Source organism: Pelophylax lessonae, assembly GCF_965119305.1.
Source record: "Pelophylax lessonae genome assembly, chromosome: 3".
NCBI classification, from domain to species: domain Eukaryota; kingdom Metazoa; phylum Chordata; class Amphibia; order Anura; family Ranidae; genus Pelophylax; species Pelophylax lessonae.
Genome location: NC_138770.1, coordinates 38,469,044 through 38,482,266, shown reverse-complemented (window position 1 = coordinate 38,482,266; position 13,223 = coordinate 38,469,044). Strand labels below are relative to the sequence as shown.

At 43.3% G+C, this 13,223-nt stretch overlaps 2 protein-coding genes across 2 annotated transcripts in view; one reads left to right on the top strand and one right to left on the bottom strand.

Moving 5' to 3' along the window:
* Positions 1-13,223, top strand: part of LOC309550737 (uncharacterized protein) — a 578,111-nt gene that overhangs the window by 524,935 nt on the left and 39,953 nt on the right. The window lies entirely within an intron of this gene.
* Positions 7,881-13,223, bottom strand: part of LOC309550283 (uncharacterized protein) — a 1,519,274-nt gene continuing 1,513,931 nt past the window's right edge. The window contains 3 exon segments of the mRNA XM_082250688.1: positions 7,881-8,365; positions 8,367-8,422; positions 8,426-9,669. Of these exon segments, the coding sequence (XP_082106814.1) occupies positions 8,173-8,365; positions 8,367-8,422; positions 8,426-9,669 (1,493 nt within the window). The 3' untranslated portion in view covers positions 7,881-8,172.

The window sequence follows — 13,223 nt, the reverse complement described above, 5'->3', positions numbered from 1 at the left end:
TAAATTAATTAATGGACTTTCTAAATCAGGTAGAAATGCATCTCCTTCCTGTGACTACATTCCCAGATTTAGCTGACTTCCTGTTACATACCCCCCCCTCTTGTTTCAACCCTAGGGTTGGGACACAGATTTCCAGGCACGCATGTGTCAAGCACTGCTGACTCACTGATAAGCCTCCTATTATCCTCAAGCTTCCGGATGAAACTGTTTTGTCATCTTCATTGACGGATTTCTCATAAATGCCACACAGTTTGTCTCTCATCTCATATACACATTCTTCAACTGCATTTTTGGCATCATTTCGCTCCTTCTCGTTTCTGTCATCTTCATTGACAGCTTTCTCATAAATGTCAGACAGCTTGTCCCTCATAACCGTCTGTCCAATCCACCATGGAGGACCGTGATCCATAGGCAACTCAATTGGGCTAGTCTTAATGTCTTCAACATTCTTAAGACGCCTCTCTCTGCAATCCATAAATGTTTTCCACAAAACTTTGAGAACCTTTGCTTCACTAAGCTTTGTTCCAAGTAGGGACTCTTGACATCCCTCTGTGACTTGAGTTGCCTCTCCATACATCTGTACACAATCATTGACTTTTTGTTGTAAAAGGGAATGATCTTCCTTCTTGAGCTTTGCTTGCTCTAAGATGCTGTGCAGAGGATTTTCCAATTGAGACAACAGGCTGTCACACATTTCTTCAAAGTGACCCCTGTTCCTTTTCCCAGAGATATCAATATCATTCACCAAACATTTCATATTCATAGGCAGATCTGAAGCATTTGCACTCATCAACTTCTTAAACTTTTCGCCCTCCTGAGCGAGTCGCAGTAAAGGCCTACTATTTGATTTGATACTCAGTTTATATTTCTTGCCAAACTCTTCACAGAAGAAGCCAACCAGAACATCATCAACTTTCCTTCCACCAACATAGGGGTCAAAGGCAACAACACAGTTGAACCCAGCGATCTGGGTGGTATCCATTATAGACCTCCTCTCTGCATCAGTGAAGAAGCATGGAACTGCAACACATTCTTTTACAGGTTTCTTCAATGCACTTTCTGCTGAACTATTTGACCGCTCAAGGTCACCTAGTTCTTTTTCTCTATCTGAATTCCACATGGAATGCATCTCAAGATCACGATCAAACTTCTGCCACCCGTCTTTCACCAGTTCCATTTTGGAAACACTCCCTGAAAGGCACTTATTCATTTGCTTCACGTTTTCACCAACAGCCTTAGTTTTCTCCACTAGGTTTTCAGCCTGAACTGAGAAATCACCACATTTCTTACTCAGCTCCTTTGTTTGCTGAAGCTCTAATGATACATTTTCCAATGCTTGAAGTTTTTGAAGAAACGGTTTATTCCAAAGGGGTGATTCAAGCCACGTGTCATCACATTTCTGAGGCTCACTCAGGACAGACCCCAAAACACTGATCCTTTTAAAAACTGCATCAGGCACACTATCCCCTCTTTGGGACAGATCCTCTGTTGCCTGGAATTCCTCTTCCAGTTCCTGCAACGGAATCTTCATCTCTTCTACTTGCTGTTCTAAGGCTCGTTTAGACTTTTCTAGCTCCTGAACGCTTTTCTCAACCTCATCCTTGTAGCTGACCACATGTTCCATCTCTGTACATAGCTGCTTGTTAACTCTTTCTAGTTCAGCCTTGGACTCTAGAGCTTCCTCCAAAGAGCGAGCCAAGAACAGGGCTTTGCTCTCGTTATCACGCGCCTCCGCTTCTGCGCGGTCGCGTTCTTCTGCATATTTTGCAGACACAGTCTTCTCTTCACCAAGCATCTGATCAAACTTCTTTTTCACATCTTCAACACACTGTAATGAAGCAACGCTTTCTTCCATGCGTTTTTTCATATCCGCTATCTGAGCTTGCAATGTTGCGACTTGCTCTGATAGGTTTTTCTTTGCTTCCGCCTCCTCTTTTAATTGTTCCAGGAAGCCATTTTTCTCATCTTCCATTTGTTTGAGCTTTGTGCTAAAACTCAGCCTTTGACACCTCTCTTCCTGTAAGAGTTCCTGCGTGTCTTGCAGCTGCGATTCCAAGATAGAAAAATCTTCCGCAATTTCTCTAGATTTGCTGTCTGCTTGAGAAAGCTGATTTGTAACATTGTCCAACTCAACCTGCAGTCGGTTTGCCTTCTCTGACAGCTTAGCACACAATCGGTCACCTTCTGACACCTTGACTTGCGATTCCAGAAGCTGTGCCTCTACTTTTTCCCTCTTATGTTCACAATCTTCTTTTCCCTGCATAAGAGCTTTCACCTCATTGGCTAGCTTCTGGGAATGAGACCGTAATTCTGCCACACAGGCTTCTTTCTCCTTTAACTGCTGCTGGAAACGTTGGGCTTCACCTTTCCAACTTTCACAGTCTGCACGTAATTCATCTACCACATTGCTCAAAGTGGTGAGCTCATACACAGTACTCAGTAATTTAGCCTCTCTTTCACTTTTCTCGTTGTCGCTGAGAGACAATGTCGTTTTCAGAGCGACATTCTGTTCCTGCGCCCCCTGCAGGTCTATTTTTGTAGCTTCCAAAGACTGAAGACTTTTTTCCAGCTGATTTCGTAACTCCAACATATCATGCATACTTTGCTCCTGCAAAGTCTGAATTTCAACCTCCTTTTCCTTGAGGATGGTATCTTTCTCCATTATAGTCTCTCTGCGTTTTTGCAACTCGACCAAAAGAAGAGCAGTGGATTCTTCCCACTGTGACACATGAGACTTGAGTAGTTCATTCATTTCCTGCAAGTTTCTATGCTCCATTTTAAGCAATTCCAAGGCTTGTTCCTTTTCTTCCATTTTCCGTTGCAAGGCATCCAACTCAGCCCTGCACACATACTCGGTTTCCTCCAAACCGATGGCCTCCATTGGCTGCTGGCGTCTCTGTTTCCAGCCTGCCATGCTCTCTTGATGAGCCTTTTGTTGAGCTGCAAAGCTCCGTTGTTTCAGCATCTCCCCCATTTTGGGTTTACTTTTCATCTGAGCACACTGCGTCTCCATAGCAGTTTCATCAGTGTTGCTAGGGACAACAACCTTCCTCTTTAGTAGACTCTCTTTAGGCATGGATGGGGTTGGTTCAGACGGTAACATCCCCTCCATCCATAGAATCCGGTCTCTCATTTCATCTATCTTTGCATTTTTCAGGCGTTTGGATCGCCCCATCTTCAATAACTCCACAAACAAATTTTTCACAGTCCAGCAAACAATTTTCAGACCACTGTCTCTTTAACACATGTAGTTTTTCTCTCTCTTGCAAGATCTCTTTTCCTGCGCACACAGTTTGTGCAGTCACTTGCACCAGACACAACAAAGTTCATCAAATAATTTTGAGACCGCTGTCTCTTTAAAAGACTTTTTTTTTTTTTTTTTTTTTTTCTGTCAGGATCTTCTCTCCTGCACACATAGATTGTGCAATCTCATGCACCAGACAAAGTTCATCAAACATTTGCACTTCCTTGCAGGGATCTTCGCTTCTTCTGCCCACTGCATACCTCCACCATATGTAAGGGATTAGCTCGGTGGCGGGTGTGGATGACCCCTTGGGGGGTGTTTTTTCCCAGAGAGGTAGCCGACAAGTGCTTGCAAACAAACAGTGTGGTTTATTAAATGGTGTTTTCTTCACCAGGCTGTATGCAGCAAAACATCCAAAATAAAATAAAACAGAAAATAAATCCTTGCCTCTGTGGGCGGCTACCTTCTCACAACTGGAACCTGCCTAAGTGTCTGTCTCCAACCTACCGTCGGGCAGACTTCCTTGTCCTACAGTGGACACTCAATAGTCCTTTTATAATAGTTTCACAGGGCAACACAGTCCTTTTGTTTCTTTCACACAGAAACACTTCGTCTTCTCACCTTTGAGACGTATTCACCCTTGGTTACCGTCCCGGGCACACATCACTCCGGGGGGTCTTCTCCCAGGCCCACACATCCTGTCGGGAGGCACACGCTGACTGTCCTCCTGCTCCCAGCCCACATGGCTTCAGGATGCAGCTTCTGGAGGCAGCAAACAATAGGAATTTCTCTGAACAAATTATAGAGCCTTAACTCCCTCATTCTGAACAGGTGAAGGCCTTTCAACTTCCTGCTGGCTAGCTCTGTAGCCAACACCCTAAATTAATTAATGGACTTTCTAAATCAGGTAGAAATGCATCTCCTTCCTGTGACTACATTCCCAGATTTAGCTGACTTCCTGTTACAATATATATATATATATATATACTTATGAGGACATAGCCCTTTTGAATAAGTTGTTTATATATACATAGTCTTCCTAGTTAAAGAAAGAATCCATGCATGACATTTTTTGATCCGTTTGGGTCCATATCCCTCCAGAGTCCATGTGTTTGTTCTGTTGCATTGCTGCAGTGTTTGCATTACATGTTCACAGAACAATCTGTTTCCTTTTAGACACATATATATTTATTTATTAGCTTCATTTATTTACTCTTTACAGCACTCTGTTGATTGGCCTCCGCCCTTCTGTTCGGGCTACATTGGACTCCAGTTGAGACACTGGCCCCCAGTCTGCACATTCCTCATTATCGCATGCTATATCACACTACCTGGCTTGCTGCTTGCAAAAAAACCTTCTCCTTATAGACAAAACAACTATTAGCTTTGGTGGGTGTCGTCAAAATTCCATGTTTTTACTCTATGGCGAAACAATTCTGGTGTCCATATGTCCTTCAACCATGTAAGTTTATTTAAATTTGTATGTAAATGTTTTTGCTACATTAAGTATATAACTATACTCCAAGCGCATTATACCTATTTTTTGTTATCGTGTTCTGCTATATTGACAATTGTCTGTTACGATATCTTTCTAATACTTGCAGAAAAACTATTTCCACTAAAGTCCCTGAAGAAGAGGTTTTTACCTTGAAACGTCGGATCTTACATGGAATAGTTGGTTGAGTTATATGTACATCTTTTTAATTACACCAGTTTTGCCAATTTTAACATTTTCTACTATATATATTTTTGTATGTTATCTTTCTATACTTCTGTGTAATCAATAAAATTATATATCAATTATATTTTTTCAATTGAAAATTTTGTTTTGAGTGACCTAAAAAGTCCCACCCCAAGGGGATCTTCCAAAATATGCTACTAGTATGGACTTGGTAACGTGTTAGGATTTATACTGGTATGGACTAGGTAACGTGTTAGGATCTATACCGGTATGGACTGGGTAACGTGTTAGGATCTATACTGGTATGGATTGGGTAATGGGTTAGGATCTATACTGGTAGGGACTGGGTAATGGGTTAGGATCTATACTGGTATGGACTGGGTAATGGGTTAGGATCTATACTGGTATGGACTGGGTAATGTGTTAGGATCTATACTGGTATGGACCGGGTAATGTGTTAGGAAAGAAAGGATGCCACATTGTTTGACATTAAAATGTATCACCCTACAGAGGGCTGAATTCAAAGACACCCCGAAAATCAGAATGAAAAAAGGATGCGACAGACTAATCTATTTTGCTAAAAATTTTCATTGCAGCAACTCAGAATGGTACTTCTGTAGTTTGTATGGCCCCCCATGTGCTTGTATGCATGCCTGACAACATTGAGGTATGCTCCTAATGAGACGACGGATGCTGTTTTGGGGTATTTCCTCCAAGATCTGAACCAGGGCATCTCTGAGCTCCTGAACAGACTGAGGTGCAACCTGGCGCCGTCGGATGAACTGAAACATAATGTCCCAGAGGTGTTCTATGGGATTTAGGTCAGGCGAGCGTGGGAGCCATTTAATGTTATCAATTCCTTCATACTCCAGGAACTGGCTGCATACTTTCGCCACATGACGGCTGGCATTGTCGTGCACCAGGAGGAACCTAGGACCCACTGCACCAGCGTAGGGTCTGACAATGGGCTCAAGGATTTCATCCCAATACCTAATGCATCAGTGCCTGACCTCCCAAATGCACTTCTGGAAGAATGGTCAAACATTCCCATAGACACACTTCTAAACCTTGTGGACAGCCTTCCCAGAAGAGTTGAAGCTGTTATAGCTGCAAAGGGTGGGACAACTCAATATTGAACTCTGCGGACTAAGACTGGGATGCCATTAAAGTTCATGTGTGCAAAAAGGAAAATAGGGTGAAAGACAGAGCGTCTATCAGCCAAAAAGAGAACAGGAGGCAATAAATGTAATTAATGTAACAAAATAATTTATTAGGCACGCGTGCCTGAAAAAAAACAAGATGATACAGGTAACAATGTGTGGCACAGCAAAAACATAAAATCACTTTATAAACAGATACATATACTGAATGACCATGGACTGAATACGCTATGATAAGCTGGTGTATAAGAATATACAAATAAGCCACTGCTGACTCCAATATCATGAACGCCTAGATGTTCACTGTTCCATAATGACACCATGTGTGGCTAAATGAAATTCCCAAACATGAAAAAGGAAAAAAGGATTAGAAGATATTATGATCAGATGGGGCAATGATAGTTCCACTGTGGGAAGACTGCAAAAGTGGTTCCTGATGAAAGTCAAGATAAAATGATTATGATGCCATAATACCCTGAAAATAAATCCGGATAACAAGGAGGTGATGACACAAATTCCAAGGGAAGATCCAGAGCAGGGAATGGAAACGGGACCACAGTCCAAAAAAGGGGCCTCTAGTGGAACAAATCGAGTTGTTGCAGTGATGGTAATAGGTAACCTCCACCCAGTAATGAAATGGGAATGTCCGTCTTAGAAGCCTTTGGTATGACCAATAGGTCATGAGTAGCTGATTCCGTCAAGGACAGGGATCATCATAGGGGCTGCTGTAAGTATCAGGCTGATGGGTCAAAAGGCAAATACCTTAGATGTCCATACCTCCGTGTAGAACCGATGGTCTGCCGGCCGTGGCGTTCCTGGTGCGGCGTTCTCCTCCCGCTCTCACCCAGCCGGTATCCTGGTGCGGACGCACAGGTCTGTTAGTAGCGGCCTGACGTCATGTCCGGCGCAGCGGGTATGGAGGCGGGGGAACAGCACGGAAGAGATCCAAAGGTTGCGGAGCAAGCAGATTCAGTATAAGTAAAAGATTGACGCCAACGCTGACGCGTTTCACTGACTTCACGTCAGTTTCTTCAGAGCTAAGGATGGGAATGAATGGTGCTCAGTTTTACAGTGACAATAGATTGTTTGATTGATCGAGCCCAGGTGTACCGCTTATCATAGCGTATTCAGTCCATGGTCATTCAGTATATGTATCTGTTTTTAAAGTGATTTTATGTTTTTGCTGTGCCACACATTGATACCTGTATCATCTTGTTCTTTTTCAGGCACACGTGCCTAATAAATTATTTTGTTACATTACATTTATTGCCTCCTCAGTGCCCTTAGTTGTTCTCTTTTTGGCTGATAGACGTCTTCACCCTATTTTCCTTTTTGCATTCATTAGCCTTGTTCAACGGACATTGGGTGGCGGCACAGTCAATTTTCCATGGATTAATCCACTTCCATTTCCATTTTCGGAAATTTGCTAGGGCCATTATGGAGACACCACTTCATTTCTTTTTTCAGCATGTAAAGGCAGGCGTCTCAATACTTTTGGTTATATATATAGTGTATGTGGGGAAAAGTATCCATGTTTCTTTTTGGTGCAAATTTCAAACCCTTTGAACCCAATACTTTCATTTCCTCCTTAGTCAGTTGTACATCACTGAGATTGAATATACCTTCTCCAATCATTCTCTTTTTCTTTTGCTTTGTTTCTGCCCTCCATCCTCTCCTCTTATAGGGCTTCTTCTATATATTTTCAATCTTTTATTTCTTTATTTATTATATTTTCACACAGTGTCTTAAATTGTAAACACTTGGGGGGTTTGGGGAGTTTTATTCCAGAGTTGGTATAAAGGGAACACATTTATATTACGATAAGCACAAGTTTTACTATATCACTTTATTATAACTTTCCATCCATGTCTTTGGTGATCTCTGACCTCCTTATGAAGTGTTTCTTACATGATGAAGATCAGCCATGGAGTATATCTGAGGTGTATATCAGGGTGTGCTTCTTCCCCACATGTCCAGCAACATTCATATAGAAGACATTTCCCGCACTCAAGGCACTAATACACCTCGAGGGTTGTGTGGGATCCCTGATGTACAGGAAGACAGGACTTCAGTGAGGAACAATTCCCTCACTCAGAACAGGAAAGATGCCCCTCCTCTGTGCGAGATCTCTGATGACTGTAAAGATTGGACGTCTGTGAAAAACATTTCCCGCACTCAGAACAGGAAAGTGGCTTCTCCCCCATGTGAGATCTCTGATGGTTGTAAAGATTGGACTTCTCTGAAAAACATTTCCCGCACTCAGAACAAGAATACAGCTTTTCCCGTGTGCAATTTCTGATGTCTGTGAAGACTGGACTTCAAAGAAAAACATTTCCCTCACTCAGAACAGGAAAGTGGCTTCTCCCCTGTGTGAGATCTCTGATGCCTGTAAAGATGGGACGTCTGTGAAAAACATTTCCCGCACTCAGGACAGGAATACGGCTTCTCCCCCGTGTGAGATCTCTGATGTGCGACAAGTACTGATTTTCGTATAAAACATTTCCCGCACTCAATGCAGAAATATGGCTTATCATCTGTGTGCAATCTCTCATGTCTGTGAAGATTGGACATCTGTGAAAAACATTTCCCACACTCTGAACAGGAAAGTGGCTTCTCCCCTGTGTGAGATCTCTGATGTGTAACAAGATCTGATTTCTGTGTAAAACATTTCCCACACTCAGAACAGGAAAATGGCTTCTCTCCCGTGTGCAATTTCTGATGCCTGTAAAGATGTGAATTCTGTGAAAAACATTTCCCACACTTAGGACAGAAATACGGCTTTTCACCCGTGTGAGACCTCTGATGTTCAACAAGTACTGATTTTCGTTTAAAACGTTTCCCACACTCAATACAGATATATGGCTTCTCACCTGTGTGCAATCTCTCATGTCTGTGAAGACTGGACTTCTGTAAAAAACATTTCCCGCACTCAGGACAGGAAAGTGGCTTCTCCCCCGTGTGAGATCTCTGATGGTTGTAAAGATTGGACTTCTCTGAAAAACATTTCCCACACTCAAGACAGGAATACGGCTTTTCCCCTGTGTGCAATTTCCGATGTCTGTGAAGACTAGACTTCGATGAAAAAAATTTCCCACACTCAGGACAGGAAAGTGGCTTCTGACCTGTGTGCAATTTCTGATGCCTGTGAAGATTGGACTTCAATGAAAAACATTTCCCGCACTCAGGACATGAAAACGGCTTCTCACCTGCGTGCAATTTCTGATGTCTGTGAAGACTGGACTTAGCTGAAAAATATTTTCCGCACTCAGAACAAGAAAGTGGCTTCTCACCTCTATGAGATTTTTTATGCTTGTTAAAATTGGATTCAAAATGGAAACACTTCCCGCACTCAGTACAGGAAAACCTCTTCTCTGTTGGAAAGATGGCACCGTCCCTCACAGTCTGAGGTTCCTCAGGATAAGAGGAATACGATGGTCCATCTACACTGTGTGGTGCCGGATGGACATTTGAGGTAGCCGGGTTTTCTCCTGGACTATACTGTGTGATGTTCTCATCTTCTACTTTACAGTCTGGAGACAAAGTGAGACAATCCTCTGAGGTTTTCTTCATCTCCCGTCCATCTACTAAAATAGAAATAAAAAGATTATTACTAGGGATGGGCTGAACACCCTCCTGTTCGGTTCGCAGCAGAACTCCTGAACAGGGAAAATGTTCTAAACCGAATAGCGAACCCCATTGAAGTCTATGGGAGCCGGACAAGAGAAGTCATAAGTACCCGTTTTGAAGGCTTATATGCAAGTAATTGGCCATAAAAGGGGAATGGGGGGTCTGAGTACTGCCCTGGGGGACATGTATCAACTGAAAAAAAACTTTAGTTTTTTTGGGAGCAGTGATTTAAATTTTGCTTAAAGTGAAAAATTATTTTAAATTATAGTGTCTGGGGGGTCCCCTTAATGTGCCTGTAAAGTGGCGCATCTGTAGCATGCATAAAACATGCTGCAGCAAAAATTACATTTCTAAAAGGAAAAAAAAAAGTCAAATCACATCTAAAATGAATCGCCATTGAAAAAATAAAGAAAGGGCCCCCCTCAGTCCATACCAGGCCCTTTGGGTTATATTACTCGGTGGCACCTCCCCTTCTGACATCACGTGACGTCAGAAGGGGGCTGGGCCACCAGGTGGCTCCACCCCTTGCCTGTATAAGAAATGTCAAAGCACGGAGCAGGCATACGGAGGGGGGCGGGAGCATTTTTATTTTTTTCTATTTTTCAGGTCGGCGGGCAGCGTAATTGACAATAGATTTACATTGAGAGACACTATTTTTGTATTTTTTAATAAAGGGTTTGTCAAAAAAGGGTTTGTCAAAAACTGTCTTGCATGGTTCATACTTTTGTATACTTTTTTGGTGAATGAGTGGGTTCCGCTAAGCCCGCTGCCTGCAGACCCCGACAACCACAGTCCAGGGTTGTCGGGAAGAGGCCCTTGTCCTTATCAACATGTGGACAAGGTGTTTTGGGGTAAGGAGGGCAGAGCATCCCAAATTATTACTAAACATGAGCAGATTGGTTCTCCTAAACCAGGATTTTGTCCACATCAGGTAACTGTCTCTGAATCTCCTACCAGTTCCTTTCTTTATTCATGGACCTTAATCAGAGAGTGAGGAAACAACAAGAACTGTCTTTTATAGGAGTGACAGTGATGAGGGAATTATAGGATGAGTGTCTCCACCCCTCCCCCTCTATCAATCAACAATAATCCCCACCAGAGGTCAGAGAGTGAGGATGGGGGGGGGGCAACCAAGATGAAGACTGGACTGATCCTGAAGATCACCATCATTGACTCCTTCAACAATATCACTTTCTGTTAAAGGTTACAAACGTATCAACATATTATCAACAAGTATACAGACGTATCCCGCCACCCAGCACAGCCATCAAACAACAGAGGAACTGACCCCGAGAGAGTTGCTCTGTTAGAGATCTTGCTAGACCTGGGCTTGAGGTAGAAGATTCAAAGCACATGCAGATGTCTATGGTCAAAATCAACATTTTGCTGCCAGCTGAACCCAAAAATCTCTACAAATCCTGTCTGGAGACATAAATTGTGTCTGCAGCACAGAGAAGAAAGATTTTCTTTTCGTACATCACGGGACACAGAGCCATAAATCATAATATATGAGTTATATAGCCACTTACAGGTGAAGGACACTGGCAACCAATCAGAAAGGATGTCCCCTTATATAACCCCTCCCATACAGGAAGTTTTTTCGCCCGTATCTAAAGGTGATGGTCACGGTGGAGAGTCTCTTCACATATTCTTCAAAGAGAAGAAAGAAGATTATGCTATAGACCCCAAACAAAGATCATTGAATCTAAGGGGGTTAGCTATCAGATCCATCTAAAAAAGTCAGTAGACTAAAAAGATGGTACCCGAGCCTCAGGAAGCAGATACAAAGTTTTGCTTGTAATGTCCTTTTTAGGCGCTGGACCCTGGGATCCGGACCCTTGGAATACCAAACCCCAAGGGCGCTCTGTGCAGGGTTCTCTACAGGTCCAGGGTCGGCAAGACAAAGCTCACCGTGACAGGTGAACATTGGATTCCTGTTTCAAACAGAATCCTGCAGCAGGACTGGCAAGTCCAATTTAAAATGTTTACACATACAGCAAATGTAAATATTTTATGCCCTGTTCCCTTTAAAAGATAACAGAGACCAAGTGCCATGTGGGTCTCTGCATGAGACTGTGGATGTTAAACTATGCAAACGACATCTTGTTAAAAGCTCTGGCCTTTCCTCAGGGATCAAATGTGCCAATTGTATCAATTGTGTTTATATGAGCTTGTGCAGTTGTGGGATTGATCAAAAGATTGTTTAAACATTGTTTCTTTGCTTATTTGTTTGACACACTGTTTTCACCCTGAGCTGATCACCCGAAAGGTATCAGCTGTGACAAACCAAATTCAGCCTAAGCTGCTCTCACCCTATGTTGTTGTTTTCGCCTTGGCCCGAAAGCGCCCGCGTGCTCGTCTCCTCCCTTGATAACGTGTCTGTGACGAAGGTCAGTTCGCATGGGCGTTTGCTGCATGGAGGGCGTGATTGAACGTGATTGGCGTGCATGTGGACACCAGGTAGCATGCCGCGCATGCACAATACAGAATAAAAGGGCGCAATTTATAAGGAACTGTTTCCAACGCGCTAGCCTCTGTCAGAAGCTGAAGGTGGCACAGGGCAGCAGCAGCTGGGTTGCGTGAGTTACTGTGGGTGTATGTTACTGGCACAAACAGGTCCTGTATCTTTGGGATAATCAGTGCTGTGTGCATTAGGCTGTATAAGCTTGGCACAAACCTTGAGTACACTGAAGCTAGTACCTCAAGTTTGTCTTGTTATAAAGCAATGTCTGCCTGAAAAAGGGCTGGGGGGCGGCACAGTTGGAAGAGGCACTGTAATGCCACCGTCAGGCCTTGAAGGTCCTAGCCGTGCTTCCTCTGTGTCTACTCCCCCTGAAGCCATTACGGTTGTCAGGCATAGTAGCTACTCCAGGTGCTTCTGCCACAACCTACATCAGTAAGGACGATTTGGCATCGGCATTAGCCAGCCTTGAGGGTAAGAAACGTGAACGATCCCCCTCACCTCAGCCACCCCCTGAATCAGTTCAGGATTGGGCAGAGGATGTGGAAGAAGTAGCTGACGATGACCCTATGGAAGGTCAAGCTGAGGTTTCCACTTCTGGGGAGTCAGAGTCGTCTTTGTCAGCCTCTCAAACCCAGAGATTGTTAGTTCAGTCTCTTACTAAAATGGTCCGGTCTGGATACAAATTTCCTCCCTTAGAGACGGCTGAAGTCTTTTTTCCTCTCTAGGTGTATTGCGCCCTCCTCATAGTCCTCGGACGTTTCCCATACATCCGGTCTTGGAGCAAGAAGTGTATAATGATTGGGATCATCCTGATAGGATTTTTGTTCCTCCTAAAAGGTTTTCTCTATTGTATCCGATGGAGGAAAAGTTTACGAAGAAAAGAGTTTAACCTGCCCTGTGGATAATGACCAGGTTTTTAAAGAGCCAGATCCAGCAGATAAAAAGTTGGAATCTTTATTGAAAGCCTCTTTTGCTGTTGCAGAATCTGCGATACAACCAGCAGTAGCGGCCTTAGGAGTTTGTCAGTCTTTAAAAGACTGTATGAAG